The 22106-nt window shown below is 67.2% G+C and overlaps 5 protein-coding genes across 10 annotated transcripts; 2 read left to right on the forward strand and 3 right to left on the reverse strand.

The window, feature by feature from the left end:
- Positions 1 to 805: 805 nt before the first annotated feature.
- On the reverse strand, positions 806 to 5383 carry ZFYVE27 (zinc finger FYVE-type containing 27). 3 transcript variants are annotated; one of them, XM_075423550.1, is made up of 12 exons: positions 5149 to 5383; positions 4999 to 5069; positions 4724 to 4910; positions 4457 to 4552; positions 4177 to 4289; positions 3351 to 3481; positions 2911 to 2982; positions 2726 to 2746; positions 2375 to 2519; positions 2031 to 2077; positions 1269 to 1350; positions 806 to 1049 (listed from the first exon to the last, which is right to left on the reverse strand). In XM_075423550.1, the coding sequence occupies exons 1-12, from the start codon at positions 5346 to 5348 to the stop codon at positions 985 to 987; spliced, it is 1230 nt and encodes a 409-aa protein (XP_075279665.1). In that variant the 5' UTR covers positions 5349 to 5383; the 3' UTR covers positions 806 to 984. The 3 variants fall into 3 exon arrangements, with proteins under 3 accessions (XP_075279665.1, XP_075279664.1, XP_075279666.1); XM_075423549.1 differs by having other exon boundaries at positions 2726 to 2755; XM_075423551.1 differs by lacking the exon at positions 2726 to 2746.
- Positions 5384 to 6215: 832 nt separating this feature from the next.
- MARVELD1 (MARVEL domain containing 1) lies at positions 6216 to 9339 on the reverse strand. Its single transcript, XM_075424222.1, is given in 2 exon segments — positions 6216 to 9297; positions 9300 to 9339. Coding segments are annotated over 2 exon segments (609 nt in total). The 3' UTR covers positions 6216 to 8728.
- Positions 9340 to 9839: 500 nt separating this feature from the next.
- AVPI1 (arginine vasopressin induced 1) lies at positions 9840 to 10437 on the forward strand. The gene is made up of 2 exons (XM_075423559.1): positions 9840 to 10126; positions 10207 to 10437. The coding sequence occupies exons 1-2, from the start codon at positions 9852 to 9854 to the stop codon at positions 10307 to 10309; spliced, it is 378 nt and encodes a 125-aa protein (XP_075279674.1). The 5' UTR covers positions 9840 to 9851; the 3' UTR covers positions 10310 to 10437.
- Positions 10438 to 10460: 23 nt separating this feature from the next.
- Positions 10461 to 18561, reverse strand: PI4K2A (phosphatidylinositol 4-kinase type 2 alpha). The gene is made up of 9 exons (XM_075423556.1): positions 18137 to 18561; positions 15364 to 15564; positions 14981 to 15112; positions 14118 to 14271; positions 13445 to 13506; positions 12856 to 12955; positions 12458 to 12591; positions 12107 to 12166; positions 10461 to 11990 (listed from the first exon to the last, which is right to left on the reverse strand). The coding sequence occupies exons 1-9, from the start codon at positions 18527 to 18529 to the stop codon at positions 11829 to 11831; spliced, it is 1398 nt and encodes a 465-aa protein (XP_075279671.1). The 5' UTR covers positions 18530 to 18561; the 3' UTR covers positions 10461 to 11828.
- Positions 18562 to 19005: 444 nt separating this feature from the next.
- Positions 19006 to 22104, forward strand: MORN4 (MORN repeat containing 4). 4 transcript variants are annotated; one of them, XM_075423562.1, is made up of 5 exons: positions 19006 to 19102; positions 20086 to 20297; positions 20430 to 20544; positions 20628 to 20737; positions 20867 to 22104. In XM_075423562.1, the coding sequence occupies exons 2-5, from the start codon at positions 20231 to 20233 to the stop codon at positions 21013 to 21015; spliced, it is 441 nt and encodes a 146-aa protein (XP_075279677.1). In that variant the 5' UTR covers positions 19006 to 19102; positions 20086 to 20230; the 3' UTR covers positions 21016 to 22104. The 4 variants fall into 4 exon arrangements, with proteins under 4 accessions (XP_075279677.1, XP_075279676.1, XP_075279679.1 ...); XM_075423561.1 differs by having other exon boundaries at positions 20200 to 20297; XM_075423564.1 differs by having other exon boundaries at positions 19017 to 19102; positions 20122 to 20297.
- Positions 22105 to 22106: the final 2 nt, after the last annotated feature.

The raw sequence follows: 22106 nt of genomic DNA on the forward strand, positions 1-22106 counted from the left end.
AAGGATCCGGGCCTGGCACAGCCAGGGAGGGGCAGCTCCACGCCACCCTGAGTAGGGGCAAACAAGGCCACCGCACCACAGAAGGTGGAAACCCCAGTAAGCAAGGGGAGCTGGTGGCAGAGACACCGCATTTCTGCGTGACCACCTGCTGCAGGGCAGGGCCAAGGCTATGAAGACGCTGGGGTGACCTGGGGCAGCTCTCACTGGGGCAAGACAAGAGCCAGCCGAGGGCAAGAGATTTATTGGTCGTTCTCTATATACACTTATATATTAATCTGTAGTAGAAAGCAGCAGTCACAAAGTGCAGAGAGCAGCACCAACTCGTGCCTCTTCTCAGGCTGCAGCTGGAGACCTGGCCACACAGCCCAGCCCAAAGTTACCCTCTTGCCTCCTCTGTGCTACAGCCAAATGGGGGTGGGGGGAAGATTAAACCTGCAGGCAGTGAGGCTAAGGAGCACAGGAATGCCCAGCAGGGTCTCAGCTGAGCCAGGACCAAAGACCACATCTCCTAGGGAGGCAAGCAGAGCTCTGACTTGATCCCAAAAATACAGTCACCTAGCACAGCGCTGGGAAAGGTAGGGACAGAGCCCTGAGGCTGCTCTGCCCCAGGCAGGAGGTGGAGGTAGGACCACAAGCGGGAAGGATGGCTCCTCCACCACTGCGCCAGGCCACAGGGGCCCGAGTACATCGCAGGGCACAGCCCAGGGAGCACCCAGGGCTCGGAGCAGCTGCCTGGGGCAGCGGCAGAGATGGGGGCACGGCCATGGGCAGCGCTCCACCACAGGGACCCAGCTGGCACAGCAGATGCTGCAGGGCAAGGAGGGCTGGCCTGCTCCCAGCCTGGCACTGGCAGGAGGAGCAGTGAGCACAAGTGTCCTCTGGCAGGGTGACACCACGCTGGGACCCAGGTGAGCCAGGGCAGGGCTCCCACTGCCCCAGGTGTCAGGCCGTGCAGGACCCAGGCACTGGCTGGGCCCGCTTCAGTCACTTGATGAGCACCTGGTTGCACAGGGCACACACGAACACCGTCTCCCTCTGAGCCTCCGGGGCTGGAAAGCAAAGCAGATGTCAGAGATCAGCCTTATCGCCCACCACAGGCTAGGGACCGCAGCCACAGAGATGCTCCAAGAGCTGCAAACCCCTCACTGCTCTGTTCTGAGCCAGGCTGTGCTGGGCAGGTCCTGCCTAACCTCCCCACCGGGGCACGTCCCCACAGCAGACAGCGCAGGTGGGAGCGGCAGCTCTGTCCTCCCCCACTTTCTACTCACCCGTGGCTCCCATCACAGCCTTGGGGACTTTGAAGGAGCAACACCTGGAGCAGAAGCTGTTCCCACAGTTGCTGCAGCTCCGCTGTGGAGAGAGATGGAGGTGAGACACTATTATGGGCCCACTCCCAGCCCTCCCCGGCAAACTCCAGTGCCAGAGCACTGCTAACAGCATTCCCTGCCAAGGGGGAGTGCGTATGAGCCTTGAGCCCCCACAGCAATAACAGACAGGCTGTCTGCCAACGCTGGATCCACATTCAAGTATGTTCTAGCTCACTGGGAGCGCAGACTCCCGGAGGTTTACGGACACCGTGTCACTTCCTGCGCTGTAACTCCGGAGGGACGCAAGCTCCGGAGAGTCCCAGACATACATCATGGGCAGGGACTCAGAGAAGATGACAGGGGTGGCCTCTGCACCTCTAGTTCCCACAAGCAGACCCATGCTCTGCTTCACCGGAAAGCTCTCAGGCCACACGAAATGGGCTAAACCAGGGCACAGAGCAGGTGCCTTCTACACCAGCACACACAGGTTTGGCCCAAGGCAGCTTCCAAAGGAGCAAAGAGACAAAGGTTCCACAGCACAAAGGATCCTTGGCGCCATTAGGCATCCGACAACACCCAGCACTTAGCTGAGGTCATCTGCTGCTGGGCTGTGACCGAGGCCAGCAGCCCAAGCTGCTGGAGAAAGCCAGGGTGAGCCAGACACGCACAAACACCTCTGCCCCAGGTGCAGGCAGCAAGCTGGGGCAGAAGCTGAAGACTCACCCTCTTCTTGAGCACAGAGAAGGTGGCTGCGCAGCCCGTGCAGCTCCCTGGAAGAAAGAGAGCAGAGGTAAGGCAGGGCTTTGCCGCCTGGGATTGCGAGAGGCACAGGAACACCCACACCTGTTGCAAAGGCTTGGAGACCACACTGTGCACCCTCTCATCCCTGCCCTTCCCAGGACAGCTGGGAACATCCTCCCCACGGAGGAGGGAGGTCACTGGAGGTGTCAGCACAGCCTTAGCAGGCACCACACCACCGTCCACTCCCAGTTCAGTGGCCACCACTGGGAGCAGCACAGACCCGGCTCTGCTGAGCTCCCCCAGGCAGCATCCACTCCCAGCCTTACCGAAGTTGTTGCTGGGGTAGCGCTTGCGCAGGCGCTCAGTCAGGCGTGACACCTTGCTGCGGATCACCTCATTTTTGCTCATAAAACCGTTGTCTGGGAGGTTGAGGTCAAAATCTGCTGAGCACTGAGAGCTCTCGTCATCCTCCTGCGGAGAGCAGAGCCAGCTGAGCAGGGACGGGTGGCTGGGGGGACGCTCGGGGGCTTCAGGGCAGCCCACCCCACAGAGGGGCATCCAACGAGCAGCGTGCTCCACGTGGCATCGCCACAAAGCACCAGCAAACCCAGCAAAGGCTGCCAGCTCTAGCTGGGAGGAGATGCCCCTCTTGCACACCTAGTCATGCCAGTACTCACCATGACCAGCAGCTGGTTCTCCTTCTCCCGCAGCATGGGACAGAGAGGGGAGGCAGTACAGACGAAGTCAGAGGCACCTGGCCCCACACCCACCCTCCCTGAGCACTCAGCTTGCCCACCAAGGCCCTCACCCCTCCCCACCTCAGCTGCCCTGCAGGCACAGCCCGCCCCCGCCAGCCCCAAACCTCAATAGCATCTTTAAACTCTTCATCGGGCTCTGCCTCCTCTGCCTCCTCTACGCTGCCAGGGGTAAGGTCCTGCAAGAGATTCACACAGCTAGTCCTGCTGTACCCCTGCTTCTGTCCAAAGGTGGGCCCACACTTCCATGGCAGGTTCCAGGACAAAGGACCAGCCACCCGGCAGCCCCACGAGAAGGTGCGGGTCCCAGAAAGCAGGGTGAGCCCCTGCCTCCCCAGGTCACATCCTTACACACAGCAGGAGGACCGAGTCAAGCCCCCAGCAAGGAGGGCAACCCCCCCATAACTCAGGAGGGGCTCCCAGGCAGGGCACACAGGCTTCCATCAAAGCTGGCAGCTGGAGAGAGCTTGTGGGCAGAGGGGCACGGGCACAGTCAGACCCTGCAGCTCCCACCCCACCACTGCCACCAGCCCTACCCCTGTCTCACCTCTGTGCTGGTGGGTGTGGGGGTCCGATCCAGGGGGGCAGCAGCTGGCAGGGGTTCGGCAGGCTCTGGAGCACGCTCGAGGGGCTTGGTGCCCACACGTTGCTCGATGGAGGCCTTGAGCTCCATTACCACTGGTAAGAGGGGAATGTGGCTAGAGCGGGGTGGCACTTCCCCCCACCCTGCCACACAAAAACCACCTGCAAGAGCTGATCTCCAGGGCTCGAGGTGGGACATTGGCACATACAGCCTTCACCTGTCGGGTACCCCGAGCCCTCCTCTGCTCACACACCACAGTTAGGGCAGCAAGGAACCCCCCACCACCTGCCCCAGCTCAGGCCAGGGAACAGCAGGGGCCTTAGTCACAGCTCGGTCACACAGATCTCCTCCAACTCTCCTCCAGCACACACCACAGGACAGAGCGCGCCTCCGGCTCCCCTCCTCCCCTCTGACGGCAGGTTTCCAAGCTGCGTCACGCATTGCCACAGGCACCAGGAGTACTTCGAGTCCTGCCGAGCAGGGTCAGGGACCAAGTGGGGCTGTGACACTCACACACAGGCTGTGGTGCCAGGCCCCAGTTTGCCACAGCACAGAGAGCAGGAAAAAGGACCCAGGCCAGGACGCACCCCCGGCGAGAGCCTCGCCTCTCACACCTGAGCCCCACCACCCAACCTGGGCTGCTGACATCATTGCCCTCTGGGGGGTCCAGGCCCCACGGCAGAGCCTAACAAAGCACACTGGGCTCACACAAGGGCTCTGGGAGAGGACCAGGCCAGGATCCCCGGCTTCACAGGGCCTTTGCCCAACCCATCCCACACAGGGCTCTCACCTTGGTAGAACTGGGTGTTGCCCAGGAAGAGGGTGCTGTTGAGGATGGCCAGGACCCAGCAGAGGGGCAGCAGGTAAAGGACACAGACGGAGCCCAGCAGCACCCCATAAAACCTGGGAAGGAGCAGCAGGACACAGCGATCAAGACAGCGCAGCTCACGCCACAAGGCCCATCCCTTCGCCTGCTCCTCTGCCCGCTCCCTCTGAGCCCCGAAAACGCCGGGCGCTGCTCCACAGGCCCGCTGAGCCCACCGCAGGACGCCTGCTCCGGTACCACTCACTGCGAAGAGACAGCGGGGTTCTCCCAGTACAGCACGCGGTAGACCGCCTCGCAGCTGCAGCACATCCCGCTCAGGAACCCCTCCAGCTGGATCAGGCTGCGAACGAGACCTCGAAGTCAGAAGAAAAACCCCGCAAACTCACGCCCCGGCTCTCCAGCTCCGCAGCGGCCATGCCGGGGCGAGCCCAGGCCCTCGGCAGCCACGGAGGAGCCTTCCCGGCGTCGGGGGCCCCGGCAGCCGGTCACCGGGAGGGCTCCGGAGACTCACAAGCTCTTGACCTGGGTGACGGCCTCCTGCCGCGAGAGCTGCACCCGGCGCGGGTCCTCCCGCCGCACACTGTGGTACCTCCGTCGCACCAGCTCGGGCTCCGCGGGCCGGGCCCGGCACGTCTCCTGCAGGTAGCCCAGCAGGGCCGGCACGGCGACCGAGAGGGCCAGCACCGAGTACCAGGCGGCTGGAAGAGGCGGGGGAGCGTCAGCAGCGGGGGGAGGGCACGGGGAGGGCACCGGCCGCGGCCCCGGCCCCGGCCCCGCCGCACGCACCTCGGCCGAGGGTGAGCAGGAGGAAGTTGAGGCCGAAGCAGACCAGGAGGGAGCAGACGGGCCGCTGCCACCTGCGGAGGGGACGGAGGGTGAGGCGGGCGAGGCCCCGGGGACGGCCCCGGCTCCGGGCCCGGGCCCGCCCGCACCTACCGGAGGAGGGCGCGGACGCCCTCGGCAGCGTCCCGCAGCGGCTCCAGGTACAGCTCCAGCCGCCGGTAGCTCCGCACCAGCTCCAGCAGGTCGAAAGCGGCGGCGGCGGCCTTGGGGGGCGGAGGCTCCGGCGGGGCCTCACCGGCCCCCGCCGCCCCTTCGGGGCCACCCGCCGCGCCGTCCCGCTCCACCGCCTGCATGACCGGAACGGACCGCACCGGGCCCGCCGCCGCCGAGCCCGCCTCCGGGTGCGCCGTGACCTCACCCGCGCCGCCGGTACGCAGCCAATCGGAAGAGCCGGGCTAGGAAGCGCGGGCAGAAGCCCCGCCCCTGCGCGGGGAAAGGGGCGGAAGAGGCCTCAGCCCCGGAAGCGGCGGTGGCGCCGCCGCAGCCCTGCCCGCGGGGGCATCGGCGGCCAGGCGGGCCCGTGGGTGCGCGCTGCGGCCTGCGAGCGGGCTGGGCGCGGGGCTGGGGTGCGACCCGGGGCTGACGCGGGTCCCGGCGCCGTCCCGGTCCGGGTCCGGGTCCGGATCTGGGTCTGGGTCTGAGCGCAGCCTGCCTCCAGCCCCCTGCGGGCTTGCCCCCGAGGGCTCCGTTGCTGGGGCACCTCTCCCCGGGCAGAGACCCCAGAGCAGTTCCCCCAGCCGTGAGCGTGGCTGGCAGCTGGTCGCTGCCCCTCCGCGCCGCCGCAGCTGCCCAGCCCCGCACGGCAGCCCGGGGTCCTGCTCCCACCGCCTCGGACACCGGCGCTGTCCCCCCAGAGGCTGGCAGCAGGGCAGGGCTGCTGGCTCCCAGGCTCCTCTGGGGGCCCCGGGGCTGCGCCCGACGCCAAAAGGGGGGATGCCATCCCATAATACTCTGCAGAATCTATGCCGTTTCTCGGGCGGCGAGGACAGCATGGGGCTCAGCGCTGCTGCCGGGTGCGCATCGGGCGGGCAGAGGGCTGGGTGTCCCGGTGACAGCCCGGCTGCGGGCAGAGCCCCAAGGCCGATCCCTGTGGCACGGGGCCGTCGTCCCTCGAGCGGGATGCTTCGCCCGGTGCGCGGGATGCCAACCAACACAGCGAATCGAGAGATTTGCCTTTATTGTTAGTCCCCAGAGCGGGGCGGCAGGCGCCCGACAGCACCCAGGATGCCTCTCGGGGGGACACTGTTATACAAAGCAGTGACAAAGAAGAAATTACGCGAAAGCAGGCGATCGGTCACTTGTATGAAACCTTGTCAGCGTGTGCCCAGCTCATTAGGCTACGGTGGTCTGCTATTTACATGTAAAGCCTCCTCCTAGGGGTGTGATTTTTGGTATTATAATAAGCCTAAGGCAACTATAGGATACGTTCTTGGCTTTGTTTCAAATTCATGTACCTGTGTCTAAGTCAGCAGCAAAGCAGAAATTTACAGCTTTTCTTATCTCGGGGCTTTCCACGCTGTTCTTCCCCAGAGTTTCCACTCCACCGAGGTCGGGTGCTCCTCCATCAGTTACACAGCCCCACACAGCAGCTGAATGCGGAATCTCAAAGAACTTTCAACCCTTTTCCTTCGACATCCGGGCCGGAGCCAGCCCCGGAGCCGCTGGCTGCCCCCAGCCTGCCCCCAGCTCTCCGGGGGCCCAGCAGTGCCCCGGCACAGGACAGAGAGCCCTTTCAGCCCGGGAGTGACAAAGCCCATCGGAATGCAGCTCCGTTCTGTCCTCATCACATCCCTGCAGTCACCCAGCACTAGGGACATGGCCCCCCTCCGCAGTGCCAAGCCCCGGGGGGTGCCGGCGCCCAGCACCCAGATGAGCACCAGGCTGTGCCCTGCCTCTGGAGGGGGTGACGGGGCCGGGGACAGCCCCTGTCCCCAAGGCAGGGGTTTAAGCCTCTACCAGGAGTGGTGGCTCAGCACCGGGGAGCCTGTCTGTGACCCCAGAGCGCACCTGGACGCTGTGACCACAGCCAGAGGCTCCAGCAGGGCTATAGAGCTGGGTGTCATCTCAGCCCTGACCCTGTCCCCAGCTGGTCCCAGCGCCAGCACGAAGCACCAGACACTCAGTGAGCGCCAACGTTGCGTTGTTTGGAAGGTGAATCCATGGTCACCGGAGAGGGGGCTGGAGGGGGAGCGAGCTAGCACGACAGGCCGGGCTGTGGGAAGCCGGGGAAAGGCACTTGTGGCGGCAGAAGCCCCGCTGGGCTCCTCCGGCAGCCTGGGCCGGGGGCCGCAGGGAGCAGGGAGGGCAGGCAGTGTCGGGGACCAGCCCTGACACAGGGCAGGGACAGCACGTCCTGCCCGGGGAAGGGGTAGGTGGCCTGGGGGCTGGCAGGGACCCTGTGCATGAGGGGGGATCGGATGGGTCAGCACCTCACGATGGAAGCGGTGACCCAGCACCCACTCCAGATGCCTCCAACCCCCCAGGGATGGCGGCTGCTGCTCTCCACCCCCAAAAAGGCACCAGGGAACCCCAGGCAACAGCCAGAGCCATGGCCAGCTGCTGGGGACACCCGTCCCGCCGATCCGCGCCTGCGCAGGGGCTGGGGCAGACCCTCCCTTGCACCGGGAGCGACGGAGAGGACCTGTCTGCAGGCAGGGCCAGGAGGGCTCGTGGCAGGGCGGCCCCAGCGCGGCGCTCCTCCGAAAATTCCCAGTCTCCGGCTGCCCGTTACTCCCCGGGGCAGGCTCGGTGGCTGGGGGTGGTTCAGAGCCACGAACCTCGCTGCAGGGGGGCAGGGGGAGAGCAGGACCCGGTGCCCCTCTCCCTCCAGCCCCAGGGGCATTCGGCTCCGTCCCGGGCCAGGGTGACGGAGGGATTCGCCCCCAGCCCCGGGTCACGGGGCCAGGCTGCGGCTCCGCTCGCCCTTCCCCTGGCCCCGCAGCAATGGAAGCCTCGCTGCCCCGCATGGGGTCGCCCCCCGAAGCCGGACAGCGTGTCGGGGGGCTGGGGCGATGCCGGGCCAGGCTGTGCGGGAGCAGGGCGTCTCTGCACCCCTGGAGCATGGGGGCAGGGAGGGGCTGAGCCCCATGGGGTCTGGCAGGACGACGGACGGACGGACGGATGTGAGACAGCCAGATGGGACGAGGGGCCCCGGGCTGGGGGAGACGGGAGCCTCTGTCAGGGAACCACGAGGCACCGCGTGGTTGGGGACGGCAGGAGGGGGCTGCCGGTGGGTTGGGGGGGTTTTGCCCACCCAACCTCACTCCGTACCTCTGCCCCCTGCTCAGCTCCCCCGGGCCGGACCCCTCCGCCCGGGGACAGGTCGGCACCCACCTGAGCACGCAGCGTCCGCAACGCCAGGGGCAGGGGAGCGGGGCAGGGGCCCTGGGGGGCTCCCAGGAATTGGGGGTCCCTCTTAGGGGTCCTTCCACTTGCAGAGAGCCTGCATCTGTCCGTCTTTCTGTCCAGGGGTGGGAGAGGGGCCTGCACGGTGGCCAGGCGTCCGCGCTGTCCCGGTGCTTGGGGAAGGCCTCGTCCGTCTGTCCGTCTGCGCAGGAGTCTCCAGAGGAAGCGTGGCCAGCTGGGAGAGGATGGGGCAGCAGGGTCCCTTGGTCCCAAAGGAGCGGGGTCCGCGCTCCGTCCGTGGGCGAGGAGAAGGGGCGCTGCGGGGGTCTCAGACGATGTCGCGGTGGTCCCGGCAGCGCCGCGACAGGCAGTAGAGGCCGGAGCAGAGGTAGAGGCAGGCGGCGATGCCCCCGCAGACGGCGGCGCCCAGGTAGGCACCGTAGAGGCAGTGCTGGCTGTAGCCCGGCAGGTTGCAGTAGCTCTTCTGCTCGGCCTTGTGCGCCATGATGCCGGCGGCGGCGGCGTAGAGCCCCGTGCCCAGCGCCAGGTCGTGCGCCATGTTGGCGAGGAGCCAGCGGGAGCCCAGCCAGGGCACCAGCGCCCAGCGGCCCAGCAGGCTCAGCCCGAAGAGCGCCAGGGTGAGGAGCCAGACCAGGACGGCGGCGAAGAGGGCGAAGTGGGCCGCTCCCTCGTACTTGTGAGCCGCCACCGTCACCCAGAAGGCAGCGCCCAGCGCCAGCTGCCCCAGGCGCAGCAGGCCCAGCGGGCTGCGCAGGAAGGCGCGGTGGAGGCTGAGCGACCCGCGGGACGGCGGCCCCGGGGGCGGCGGCGCTGCCGGGGGAGCCGCGGGGGCCATGACGGGGTCCTGCCTGCTGCGGCGCGGCGCGGGCGGGACCGGGGCCTCGGCAGCCACTTCCTCCGCGGGCCGCTGCCAAACATCTGCTCGGCGGCCAGCCGCCCTCCCCCCCGCCCCCCGCGCGGGGCCTCTCCCCGCTCCTCCCCGCCCCCCCCCCCCGCTGCCGCCGCCGCCGCCGCCGCCAGGCGGGGCCCGCCGCGCTCCTCCCGCTGGGACTGGCCGCGCCGCGGGGGGGCGGCGGGGCGCCCGGTGCCGGTGCCCGCGGCGGCGGGAGAGCGCGCGGCGGAACGCGGCGCGGCGGCCGGCAGGGGGCGCTGCGCCGGGGCTCCCCTCGACGTCAGCCGGGATTCCCCCTCGGGGTGACGCGCGCCGGGGGCGGTGCCGCGCCCGCCTCGCCCCCACCCCCCATGACGTCACTTGCGCCACGTGTCCCCCCTCCGAGAGGCGGTGCGACGCGCCCCGCCCCCCGCCCCCCATTGGCCCCGGCAGCGGGAGGCGGTGGCGGGACCGCGGGGCGGGGCCGGTCCTGCCCGCGCCGGCCCCAGCCGCCTGCCCCTCCTCACCGGGTTGCCCGCGCCGGCTGCCGGCCGGGGCCATGGGCACGCCGGCCTCGGTGGCGAGCCACCCTCCGGGCCGGGCCGCGCCCGCAGCCCGCTGCCGCAAGCGGGCCTCGGCCAACATCTTCCAGGGCGTGGGGTTGCCGGAGCTGCGGGGCCTGTTCCGGAGCGGCGGGGCCGAGCGGCCCGAGGAGCGCGCCCGCCTCGTCTGGCGGTACGCGGGCCGGCGGCGCATGACGCGGGCCCTGCGGCGGCTCCGGCCGGCCGGGCCCGGCGGCGGGATGGCAGCGCTGCGGCGCTCCGGCCGCCTGCGGTAGGTGGGGGCCGGGGGGGAGGAACCGGGGACACGGGGTACGAGCGGCCGGGACGCTCACAGCCGCTTCTTCCCCGCAGGACGGCGGAGCAGGAGCCGGAGGGCGCCCACGGGGTGCCGGCAGCAGGCCGGGCCGCGGAGGAGCAGGGCTGCGGAACACGGGCGGGGGGCAGCGGTCGGTAATCGGTGGATTACGCCCTGCCCGCCCCCCCCCGGCCTTCCCCCAGGGCAGCGGGGCCTTGCTCCAGGCCCCTGCACCGGGAACAGCTCCGACCCGCCCTCAGGTGCTGCGGAGAGACGGAGGCAGCCGGCTGAACGGTGGCTCTGTTAGTCAGAGGGTTGCACGGTTTAAATACATTACATACATTTCTACAGTGCATTAGAACAATACATTTTGGGGCAGTCGGAGATGCAGCCGAGCCTGGCCGGGGAGCCGGGGGTCTCGCTGCTGCCCACCCTCCTGTGCAGGAGACAAGGGAGCAGCTCTGTCCCCCCAGGCTCAAGCAGCAGAGCCCCAACCCGCCTTCATTCCCCCCCCGAAGATGGGCTAACAGGACAGCAAGACCCAGCGCCAGCTTCCCCCAGCCGCAGGAGAAGCCGCAGCTCAAGGCAAGCAGATGCAGGCAGCGGCCCTGGTACCACTTTGTACGCCGCAAGCTCAGCAGCTTCCAGGGAGAGGGGCTCGCTGCCTCACCCACCCACCCACAGCAGGCCTGAGAGATTGTCAGCACCGGGGCAGCCAGGAGCCCATGCTGGCCCCCCCCCGCTCCCATCACATCTCCCACCCATGCAGCAGAAGAGCCCCTCCAGCCCTTCCCCAGCAGACCCCACCCCTGCGGGGGGCCCTGCGCACAGACAAGGCTGGCACCACGCTGGCTGCACAGCAGCCAGGGAGCTTGCTGGGAGCAGGGGCAAAAGCCAAGCAAGAGCAGCCATGGAGACCTGGCAGGAGGGATGGACCGGGGCAGCAGAGGGGGGAGAGGGTGCTTCCACCCACCCTTGGCCTCTCCACCTGGGGGAGGGGGCACTAAGCTACAGCCCCTCCCAAAGTGCCTGCTTTTCCCAAGGACAAGCCAGCACCTCTTTCCCCTTAGCATCTAACGGCACCCAACCCAGCCCCGTGAGTTGTCCCTCGCATGTTCCCTCCTCGAGCCCCCAGCCAGAGAACAGCCGTTCATTTCGGTCCCCGCTGCGCCAGCGGGCAGCAGGAACTCCCCCTGAGGAAAGCAGCGTGCACGGGGTTGGGGCAGAGGAGGGACACTGGAGGAGTCCAGTACACCCCCGGGGAAAGGGAGGGGGTATAACCCGCTACAGGCCTTCCCAGCCCAGCAGGGCAAAGGGCCAGTGGCTGGTGTAAAGGGCTGGACGGGTCCTGGCCCGGGCAGCCTGCTCATCCCAGCCCCAAGCAGGTGTGCTCAGAACCACACGCAGGCAGGGGCAGGGTCCCAGCCACGCCACGGCTCCTGGGGGACTCCCACGCCTCCCCCTGGGCTCTGCCCCAGGCAGGGCACCGAGCTGCGACGGAGCTGGGGGGGGACAGTGCCCGACCTGCCTGGTTCCTAGAGTTCAGCTGCAGGTTCCTCCAGCCGCACCTGCCCGCTCCACCCAGAAGGTCAAGTCCTGGCCGCAGGAGCCGGTGGTGGCCCAGCAACTCTCGCAGTGCTAGTCCGAGGCAGCTGAGCCCTGCCTGCGGCTCCCACAGCTACCACCATGAGAAGAAAGGCTTCCGGCTCTGGAAGCTCTGCGTGTAGGACTCGCTGGCAGTGCGCTGGTGGGAACGCGCCGTTTCCACAATCACAGGTGGCATCTGAACCAGGTGCAGGGGGCTCTTCCCATCTTTCAGTGCCTGAGTCAGGTTCAGGATCTGTACAGCACAAGACAGCAATGCCTGAGCTGCTCCGTCGGAGCAACAGAGCGTTCACCGCAGCACCCTTCCTGCCACATGGGCAGGACGAGGCTCCGTGCCTACACGCAGCTTACCTGGCCTCTCATGACAGCAATCTGCTTGTGAAACTGTCCCCTGTCAAAGCCAGGGTCTTTCTGCAAGAGACATAGCAGAGAATACAGTGGGATCCACCCACTGCCCCAAGCCATGCAAGAGACATCTGTTCTCCAAGCAAGCCCCTCTCCCCCATCCCACCGGTTTTCTGCTTCTCCCCAGACTGAACCTCCAGGTACTGGAAGAGGGACAACCCTGCTATGCCTCAGCCCAGAAACACCATCAGGAGCTTGGACACCTTTCTGTGCCCTGCAGCCTTGACAGGGACCTCCCAAACACCACCCCGGCTTTTCTTCCTCCCAAGCCATCCTCACCCACTCCCCCAGCTCTACCTTAAAGAGCTCATACAGATCTTCCTCCAGGTCCTTGACGAAGTTGGGGTCCGAGATCTTGGGAAGAATCAGGTCCTTGATCTCCTGTGAAAAGGGGATTTTGGCCTGGGGCAGCCATGCCCAGTAGAATGGATCTGTGGGAGGAAGCAGGAGAGATTAGAGCTGGGGAAGGCACAGGATGGTGCCACATGCCCCTGGGTGCCAGACCACCTGTGTCTGGGACACTGGGTCCAGCACCTGATCTTCCTGCAGCCTCTGCTGAGGTGGAGCTGCCCATGAACCTAGAAGGTCTGCAGAGGGACAGCCTTAGCCCTCTCCTCTCCAGCCCCTGCGGAGGATGCCCAAGAGTGGAGTTGCATGGCTTACCAGGGTGCCCTGGCACAGCCTGAGGGACTCACATGCTCTCCAGGAGTCCGGGTGTTTCAAGGGAAAGGCCAAACCATTGTCTATAGCAGCCAGCTTGATGATGGGCTCCTTCACCACCACCCAGTCGCTGTCCTGGAAGGAAGCGGAGCATGTTACAAGGAGGCCCCCCCCAGCAGGAACAGTCCCTCTCCCAGTCCCTGCAGCCCCACTCCTAGGATCCTTCCCCCAGCTACTACAGAGGCACAGCAGCCTCTCACCCACAGTGTGGCCCCCTGCTTGCAGGGAAACACTGTGTGCTTTGGATGGGAGGGGGACAAAGCTGCTCCGTGCTCTGCCCCCCCCCCCCCCCCAGGCCTCACCTCAAGCATGCACAGGTCCAGCAACACCAGTTTCCCCCCAGAGCCCAGTTTCCCCCCAGAGCCCAGCTGCATCCTCACAAAGTACCCCTAGGCCACAAACCACCGACGCAGAGGGCCACAGAAGGCCCAGGAGATAAGCTCAGGCCTCCGCACACTCAGAAACCCAAGCCGGCTGGAAAAGCCCCAGCCCACCTGCCAGGCAGACAGCCTGCAGGAGCAGAGCGCCCCACAGAGCCCCTTCTCCCCGGGACGAGCCGCTCACCCGCACGCCCGCGCTGTCCAGGGGACAGTCGTACTTGATGAGCCAGTTGTCATTGCCCCGATCTGCAGGGAGACAAAACCAGCTGCGTCAGTGCCTGCCTGCACCACCCCAGGCAGAAGACTGCTCCTCCTCCGACCCAGAAGCGAGACAGACCAGTTTTAGGCCCAAACTCTACCGCAGAGCCCTAGAGCTTGCTGCAGGCCTGGGAAGCCACGTCAACCCCCACACAACCAGCCCTGGAGAACAGAGAGGTCCATATATCCCCAGCTCGCAAGAGAAAGGCGAGCCTGCAAGCCCCGGAGTGCTACCCCGACCCCTTCCAGCCTGGCAGGAACTCAGAAGCCCAGCGTGAGATGGGATATGGGGGCACAGCCAGGGGCTGGATCCCTTGATGACCCTGGATCCTTACAGTTGACAAACTTTCACCCCAGCACCGTGGTGGATCCAGATATTCCAGAATATCTGGCCAGCAGCCAGAGCATGGCCACGGTGGCGGGCAGCCACAGCAGCTGCATTCTACCCAGAGGCAGCTGCCACTAGGCAGCAACCAAGTGGTGCTGAGAGGAGTTTTGGGTGCTGGGAAGAGATGCTAAGCCCGTGCACCCCGCCCCTCTCTCCAGCTGGGAGGACACAAAGGAGCAGGCAACGTCCCACACCAGGCAGCCGGCCCTACCTGTGTTCCTGATGATGTAGTCCAGCACCACCAGCCGCTCGAACTGCAGCAGCAGCTGCCGGTTGGTGTTCTCCGGGAGCGGCTCAGCTTCAAACCGCCGCAGCCAGTAGTCAGCATCCTTGTAGCCTTCCACAAAGAGCTGGAAGGAGCCCACCTGAGGCAAGTACAGGCTGCATGTTACAGGAGGCCGCAGAGGACTGAATCACAGAATGTTCGGGGTTGGAAGGGACCTCTGTGGGTCATCTAGCCCAACCCCCCTGCTGAAAGAGGGTCACCTACAGCAGGCTGCACAGGACCTTGTCCAGGCAGATCTGGAATATCTCCAGAGAAGGAGACTCCACAACCTCCCTGGGCAGCCTGTTCCAGTGCTCTGTCACCCTCAGAGGGAAGAAGTTCTTCCTCATGTTCAGATGGAACTTCCTATGCTTCAGTTTGTGCCCGTTGCCCCTTGTCCTGTCACTGGGCACCACTGAAAAGAGTCTGGCCCCATCCTCCTGACACCCACCCTTGAGATATTTATAAGGTCCCCTCTCAGCCTTCTCTTCTTCAGGCTGAACAAGCCCAGCTCCCTCAGCCTTTCCTCATAGCAGAGATACTCCAGGCCCCTCACCATCCTCGTAGCCCTCCGCTGGACTCTCTCCAGTAGCTCCTCATCTTTCTTGAAGTGGGGAGCCCAGAACTGGACACAGTACTCCAGATGGGGCGTCACTAGGGCAGACTAGAGGGGGAGGAGAACCTCCCTCGACCTGCTGGTCACACTCCTCTTGATACACCCCAGGATCCCATTGGCCTTCTTGGCAGCCAGGGCACACTGCTGGCTCAGAGAAGAGGCGACAGGCAGGCACACAGGCCGGCAGCCCTACCTTGGGCGGCAGGCCAATGCGGTTGAAGCGCTGGCCGACTTTCGGCACCTTCTCCAGGGCCAGCCTCTTTCCTCGGGATTTCACCCTGTCGATGGCACTGTAGTTAAAGGTCTCGCTGGCCAGATACACCACCTGGGGAGACAGAAGCACAGACATCAGCAGGGGCACCCAGCAGCTGTCACAGACTGGCTGATAAAATCAAGGCACAGCATTTCCCGTGTCTCTGCCCAGCACAAGGATCCCCACGGCTTGAGCAGGAGCAGCCCCGTTCTAGAGCTCTCAACACAACATCTCCGAGGTCAGCAGTGCCACACGGCAAGCAGAACTGTGCAGAAGCACAAGAAAGCATCCCCCGGATGAGAACGCAGCAGCTGCCCCCTCACCTTCGTGCGAGGAACAATGTTGAGTTCCAGTTTCTGGTCCACCAGGCTGGCGCCCGCCTCTGACAGATAACCCTGGTTGAGGACGAGGCAGTCTCTCCCGAAGCAGCACGGGCAGCACAACTTCTGCAACCACTTGGTCCACTTGGGGTTCAGCTGCCCGTACGGCTCCTCGTTCTTGGGCTTGAAGACGCCAATGATCTTCTGCGAGTAGGAGAGAGGAGGGCTGACTCAGGGCAGTTGGCAGAGCTGGGATGCTCCCCCGAGCCAGCCCACAGTGAGGACACTCAGGCACTGGCCCAGAACAGTGCCTCACTGGTGAAATAACCAGCCTCTGGGAGCAGTCAGACCCCGCAGCTCCCGGGAGGTGGGCAGGCAGGTGGGGGCTGGGAGGGACTCTTCCCCAGCCAGTGCCCCGTCCCATGAGAGCAGGGTGCTGCCAGAAAACCTTCCTACACAGCTCCCGCACCTGGAAATGACCCTCCTTGTCCCAAAAGACACCTGTGATGACACCATCCTCTGGTAAACATCCCAGTGACCTTTGGATGGCTGGCGAGAGCTACTGCTCACTGCTGCTCTTTACGTCCGCGAAGGAAGAGGGAGGGGGATAGCGATCCTGCCCTGGCTCCAAAATCCCTTGAACGGAGCCGATCCCAAACTGACCGGGGGAAATGGGACCAGAACACCCGAGCAGCTGGAGGACCCCTGAGGAGCCCAGGGCTCTGTGCTGGGGGGCCCAGCTAGAGACAGCAGAAGGGGTGGCCCTCTGGGTACATTGTGGACAAGAGGGCACGGGCAGTTCCAAACTGGCCACCAGCTGGTACCAGAAGCACTCCCAGCTCCTCAGTCCAGCCCCGCACGCATTGACCCCGCTGCTGCAGAGGGCACAGAACGCTTGTGCTAGGTGCTACACCGCCACCATGCCAGCACTGCCAAGCCACGTAGCTGAGACAGGGGCTGGGGCAGGAGCAAGGCCACCCCCGCCCATGGGCCAGGCATCCCTGGGGGGGCTGCGCAGCAGCTCCGGGCTGGCAGCCCCTGCGCTGGGGTGACTCAGCAGCACATGCGACCAGCCCTGCTCCCCACGGCTGGTGCCAGCCCTGGCCTGAGTGGGTGGCACTTCCCCAAGCCGAGCTCCTGCAACAGTGTGGAAGTGGGACACCAGTTGCAACACCTCAGCGGGGGACCCCAGTGCAATCCCAGTCTGCCAGGGGCCAGAAGCCAGCCCAGGGCAGGCAGGAGCAAGGTTTCGTCCACCAGAAAGAGGGAGAGGAAGGGTTTGAGGGAACAGGATCACTTGAGCCATTCCCAGATCACATGGAGGAGCTACTTCCCCTGAGCAGGCAGGAGGGCAATCCCCTCACCAGCCCCACATGAAGGCACATGGCTGCCAACACATCCTTGGCTATGAGCCTGCAAGAGGCCCATCGGGAGCTCTGGCAGCACAAAGCCCTGTGCTCCATGGAGCCAGTCCAGCAGAGCAAGGCCCAGCCGGGCAGGGACAGCACAGAAGCTGAGGCCAGAGGCCCAGCAGCACAGCGTTTCTCTCCAGACAGACCCGTGCCGGCAGCAGCACTGGCAGGGAAGACAGGTCTGCCAGGCACCAGCAGCAAGGCAGAGGGAGCCAGGCTGGCCCGGAGGCACAGCCGGCAGCTGGGGTAACCGCAGCCGCCGGAGCTGGGGAAGAACATCCTGGCTGGGACAGCTCGGGCCCCGGTAGCCTGGAGGGAAGCAGACACGAGAGAAAAGATTTTCCCTCCAATACCGTCGTCCCTGCCCATGACAGAAGCGTGCTGCGCTCTCTCCCATGCTGGCAGCAGGGAGGTTTTGGTGACCCTGGGCAGCTGCCACAGAAAACAGACGCACACCGCATTTGCTGACAGCAGGGCAGGCCGGGGGACCTGACAGGTGACATAGCCGGGAGTAAATGGACTTTCATTCCTCGCACGCACCCTCCACCAGCCCTCGCCGAGCTCGGGTCTCCCACAGGCAGGCAGCCTCTGCCCTGCCACCTCCAGGTAGTTCATCCAGCCGCCCACCCCAGTGACACCTCATCTCATATTGGGCAACGGGAGCGAGCAGGAGGGCGGCAGAAGGAAGTGTGCATTGCCCCACAGCCCGCCAGCTCAGCTGGGACCCGCCTGCCACAGCTCCCAGGAGCCAGGCTCCACCTGGGGCAGGAAAACTAGGCCAGACCAGAGACTGGCGAGGCCAGTCCTGCTTCCCAGGAAGAATCCCCACACACTTGCGGCGAGGGAGTCACGGGAAGCAGCAACAGCTCAAGTAATTGGGCTGGGCGCTGCATGTCACAAGACAAGCTGCCCTTTGCTGCACACGCACCCAGTCAGCGGGCGTGGAGACGGCTGCCACACAGCCGACCAGACCTATGGGGGACCACCTACACGTCGAGGGCTTTGCCTCGGTTGTATCAACCGTGCAGGCACAGAGGAGACACCTCACTCCAGCCTCGCAGGCCGAAAGCCAGCTCGGCTCGCAGAGGCGCAGCCCTAGGGTCACCGCGGTCAGGAGATGCTGGCCGTGGCCAGGAGACGCTGAGGCACCGGCCTGGGGGAGAGGGTGACCCTTCCTCTTCGGGCACGACAGCCCCACAGGAGGCTGCACCGGTGCCAGGGCACAGCTGCCCGCCGCTCCTACCAGCCCCCCGAGGCTGGTCACCCCCGGGCCGGCACCACCAGCTCCCCCGGAGAGCCCCCTCCTCCCGGCCAGTCCCACTCAGCCCGCAGGCCTCGGCGGGCCACCCCCGGGGCGGGCTCACCCCCTGCGGGTCCTTGACGAAGTAGCTGCCGCTGGAGCCCTGCGAGATGCGCTCGGGGAAGATGCCGCGCTCGCTGGCCAGCTCGGCCCGCCGCACCACCTCGGCGAACTCCGGGTCCTCGGGGAAGTCGTTACGCTCCCGCTGAGCCGCCGCCTGGGCCTGGGCCTGCGCCGCCGCCTGGGCCTGCGCCTGGGCCTGCGCCGCCGCCGGGCCCCGCGCCCCGCGCTCCAGCAGCGGCTGCCGCTCGCGGTCGCGGCCGCCAGGGGAGCCGGGAGGGGAAGGCGGCGGGGGTGGGGGTGCGGCGGGCGGCGGGGCGCGCACGGCTCCCCCCGGCAGCCCGTAGTCGTGGGCCTGCACCCGCTCCGGCGAGACCAGCGGGCTCGTCTCGTCCATCGCTCCCGCCCGGCCCCGCCGCGCGCCGCGCCGCCCGCGCCCGCCGCTTCCGCCCGCGTCACCGCGCCGCCACGCCCCACCGGCGGCCCCGCCCCCTCCGCGCCGCGCCGGGGCCGGGCGGTGCCGGATGGGGCGGGCCTGGAGGCCCCCACGACACGCACCGCTCGGCCGCGGAGGGTCCGCCGGTCCCACGCCCCCGCCGAAGGGGGGGGAAAGTTGGGGGTGGGCTGGCGCCAGTGCCCCACACAAAGATGGCCGCTCGGGAGCGGCAGCCCCCCCATGCTGCCCTTCTCAAAGATGGCGGCAGGGCGGTGGGCACTGCCGACGCGCCCGGGGAGGAGACGGCCGTGCCCCACACAAAGATGGCGGCTGGCGAGGGCGTGCTGCGAAGCTGGCCAATGAGCAGCCGCGTTGCTAGCGGTTGCCGTGGAGACAGCCAACGGCGGGCAGGGATGGACGCTGGCGGCGCGGCACCGCTCGGCGGGGCGGGGGGCTGGCAGGGGAGGTGGCCGTGCCACCGCCCCTCGGCGGGACCCCGGTGGGGAGCGGTGCGGGCGGCGAGCGTGGAGCCAGGTGAGCGCGGGCCGCCCGCTCCACCCCTGGCCAGGCACCGGGCCTGCGGGCATCGCCGCGGGTGTCCCGGCGGGGCGTGCGTGCATCACCCGCGGGTGCATGGACCCGGCGGGGCGTGCGTGCACCGCCCGCGGGTGCATGGACCCGGCGAGGCGTGCGTGCACCGCCCGCGGGTGCATGGACCCGGCGGGGCGTGGGTGCATCGCCCGTGGGTGCATGGACACGGCGGGGTGTGGATGCATTGCCCGTGGGTGCACCGGACATGGTGGGGCGTGGGTGCATGGCCCGTGGGTGCATGGACACGGTGGGGCGTGGGTGGAACACCCGTGGGTGCATCGCCCGTGGGTGCAGTCACCACCGCAGGGCACGCTGCCCGGGTGGGGTGTGCGTGTGTCCCCCGCAGGCGCGTGGCCCCGGGCGGGTGCGCACGGCAGGGCTGTGCGTGGGGTGCGGGTGCAGGGACACCCCGCTGCTGGGCAGACGCTGCCCGTCGCCCGGGTGAAGCGGCAGGTCCGGGCGCAGGCCGTGCTGGCGGGGCGAGCCCTCCCCTGCGGCAGGCGTGGAGAGACCCCGGCAGCACCCTCTGCTCCTCCTGGTGCTGCTGGAGGAGTCCCCGGCGGTGCTGGGCAGGCTGGGGAGCCGGCGCTGAGCTCCGGGGCCCTGCCATCAGCAGAGAGCACTGTGCAGTCTTGGCCGGGGGCCATTTCTCCTCTGGACACAAAGCCCTTGCAAGTTCCCTGCCGTGCTGCCCGGCGCCGCGTCCGGCTGTCGAGCGTGGCTCAGCACCCATCCCTCCAGGGAGAATGGGCAGCCGGCTGCTGCCACGCTCCTCTTCCGTCCGCTCGCTCACGTTTCACGGGGCTGTGACCCCCATGGGCTCACATCGCCCCGAGCCCTGCGGCTGGGCGGGCAGCAACCCGAACCCGGCGGCTGGAGTTTCAAGCTCCTGGGGTCACCTCCTCATCTGCCACGCACCCCAGCAGAGCTGTCCCCAGGGCAGACGCGTGCCTCTCCGCCAGCTGAGGGGACCGGAGGCTCTAGGCAAGCCGGGCAGCTCCCCCCGCCCAGCAGCCGCCCTCCACGCCTCTCCCTGCCAGCTCTTGCCCTGCCCTGCCGGAGGCTGTCACCATGACCCTCACCAAAGGCTCCTTCACCTACTCTAACGGGGAGGAGTACCGCGGCGAGTGGAAGGAAGGTGAGAAGGGGCGGGAGGGGACGGTGCTGCCCGCGCTGGGGGCCGAGCAGCCCCCATGGCCCTGCTCAGTGCCTCGCTGGGGCAGGGCCTGGCTCTGTCCGCCCAGCGCTGTCTGCCTCTGCCCTCGCCTAGGTCGCAGGCACGGCGTTGGGCAGCTGACGTTTGCCGATGGCACCGCTTACGTGGGGCACTTTGAGAATGGGCTCTTCCACGGCTGCGGCGTGCTCACCTTCCCCGACGGCTCCAGGTGAGCGTGGCACCCCCATGTGCACCCCCCGGGCATCCCTGCGTGCCCCGGGAGCTGCTGCCTCAGGAGCTCCTCCCGCGCAGGTACGAGGGGGAGTTTGTGCAGGGCAAGTTCAACGGCGTCGGCGTCTTCACCCGCGGTGACAACATGACGTTTGAGGGCGAGTTCAAAGGCGGGCGCGTGTACGGCTTCGGTGAGTGCCTGGCGGCACGGTGCGGGCAGCCGCAGCCCTGCGTGTCCCCAGTTCAGCGTGGCCCCGTCCAGCATCTCCCGCTCTGTCCCTCCCTGCCCGTCACTCCCAGCCCTCCCCTCCCCTCCTCAGGTCTCCTGACCTTCCCCGACGGCTCCCACGGGGTGCCCCGCAACGAGGGCTTCTTCGAGAACAACAAGCTGCTGCGGCGGGAGAAGTGCCCGGCCATCATCCAGAGGGCCCAGGGCGCCTCCAAGTCTGCCCACAACCTGACGGCGTGATGGTCCCCCACGTCCCCTCCCGCTGCAGTGGGGACCCCCCCGCCGTCCCTGGAGCAGGGATGCAGCACTCCCTCTGCCCGCCGGCTGCCCAGCCTTGGTGGGGCCGGGGGTCCGCACCAAGCCCCCTTGCTGAACCCCTGCCAGTGGGGGGTACAAGGCCCCTCGCTCTCCACCCAAGTGCCCGGTAGCGGCCGTGGTGCCTTCTCTCTCTGGCTGTAGCCCTGGCACATGCCGGAGCAGCTGGGGGCCAGCCCCTCTGCCCCACGGGGCAGGCTGCGGACCACCGGGGCTGCCAGCCCACCATGGGGGACGGAGCAGGGGTGTAGGGGCTGGGGCTGGGCCCCGACCCCACTGCCAGGGGGCTGCTGGCTGGACCACGTGCCCACGGAGGGGCAGCTGCTGCCCCACTTCGCTGCCCCGGTCCCGAGGCAGGGTGGGCATCCTGGGCATCCCGTGGCCTGTGCCCTCAGCTCTGGGTGACCTCCACCCCCCCGTGTGCCCTGGGCATGGTGACATGGTGCCCCGAAAAGTTTCAGCCTGTTCTCAGGGCTGGCAGATGAGCTGCGTCCCCCTCATCCCTGTGCCAACCCAGCCTGCCTGCTGCCTTGGGGACGTCTGGATCAGCATCCCTACCAAGGGTGGCTGGGGGACGCCCTGCCTGGCCTGCGTCTGCTGCGTGCTGGGGGAGGGCGGGAGTGATGGTGAGCAAGGAGCAGGGTCGGCTGGAGCCCGGGGTGAGGGGCACAAGCAGGGCTGCGTGGGGTGCCAGGGCTGGAGCAGGGGGATGGGCAGGGCGAGCAGGCGTAGGGGCACGGCGAAGGGGCAGGCAGGGTGGGCAGGGGGCACGCAGCTCCCCATCTTGCCCCCTGCATGCATCCTTCATCTACCCCCTGCGTGCTCACCTTCCCCCCCGGTGCAGGCTGGCTGGCTGCAGCGCGGGGGTCCCAGCAGCCCTCGCAGCCCGGCAGTGGGATGCAGGGGCCGTGCCCTCCGTGCCGGTCTCTGCCCGCACCGGTCCCGTGCCTTGCTGTCACCCTGCCTTGTTCTGCCGCCTGCACGGGCCTCAGCTGAGTAAACCACGTTGCCAAACG

This window comes from Opisthocomus hoazin, chromosome 6 (genome assembly GCF_030867145.1).
Source record: "Opisthocomus hoazin isolate bOpiHoa1 chromosome 6, bOpiHoa1.hap1, whole genome shotgun sequence".
Classification (NCBI taxonomy): Eukaryota; Metazoa; Chordata; class Aves; order Opisthocomiformes; family Opisthocomidae; genus Opisthocomus; species Opisthocomus hoazin.

Coding starts and splice junctions, on each gene's coding strand:
- PI4K2A (XM_075423556.1), bottom strand. CDS start 18,529: ATGGACGAGACGAGCCCGCTGGTCTCGCCGGAGCGGGTGCAGGCCCAC. Junction 15,565..18,136: donor TCGTCAAGGACCCGCAGGGG/GTGAGCCCGCCC, acceptor TCCTACTCGCAG/AAGATCATTGGCGTCTTCAA. Junction 11,991..12,106: donor TTGCTGTCATGAGAGGCCAG/GTAAGCTGCGTG, acceptor TGTGCTGTACAG/ATCCTGAACCTGACTCAGGC.
- ZFYVE27 (XM_075423549.1), bottom strand. CDS start 5,348: ATGCAGGCGGTGGAGCGGGACGGCGCGGCGGGTGGCCCCGAAGGGGCG. Junction 4,553..4,723: donor GTCACCCAGGTCAAGAGCTT/GTGAGTCTCCGG, acceptor TCTCGTTCGCAG/CCTGATCCAGCTGGAGGGGT. Junction 1,050..1,268: donor GGCTGTGATGGGAGCCACGG/GTGAGTAGAAAG, acceptor TTTGCTTTCCAG/CCCCGGAGGCTCAGAGGGAG.
- AVPI1 (XM_075423559.1), top strand. CDS start 9,852: ATGGGCACGCCGGCCTCGGTGGCGAGCCACCCTCCGGGCCGGGCCGCG. Junction 10,127..10,206: donor CGGCGCTCCGGCCGCCTGCG/GTAGGTGGGGGC, acceptor TCTTCCCCGCAG/GACGGCGGAGCAGGAGCCGG.
- MORN4 (XM_075423562.1), top strand. CDS start 20,231: ATGACCCTCACCAAAGGCTCCTTCACCTACTCTAACGGGGAGGAGTAC. Junction 20,298..20,429: donor CCGCGGCGAGTGGAAGGAAG/GTGAGAAGGGGC, acceptor GCCCTCGCCTAG/GTCGCAGGCACGGCGTTGGG. Junction 20,738..20,866: donor CGGGCGCGTGTACGGCTTCG/GTGAGTGCCTGG, acceptor TCCCCTCCTCAG/GTCTCCTGACCTTCCCCGAC.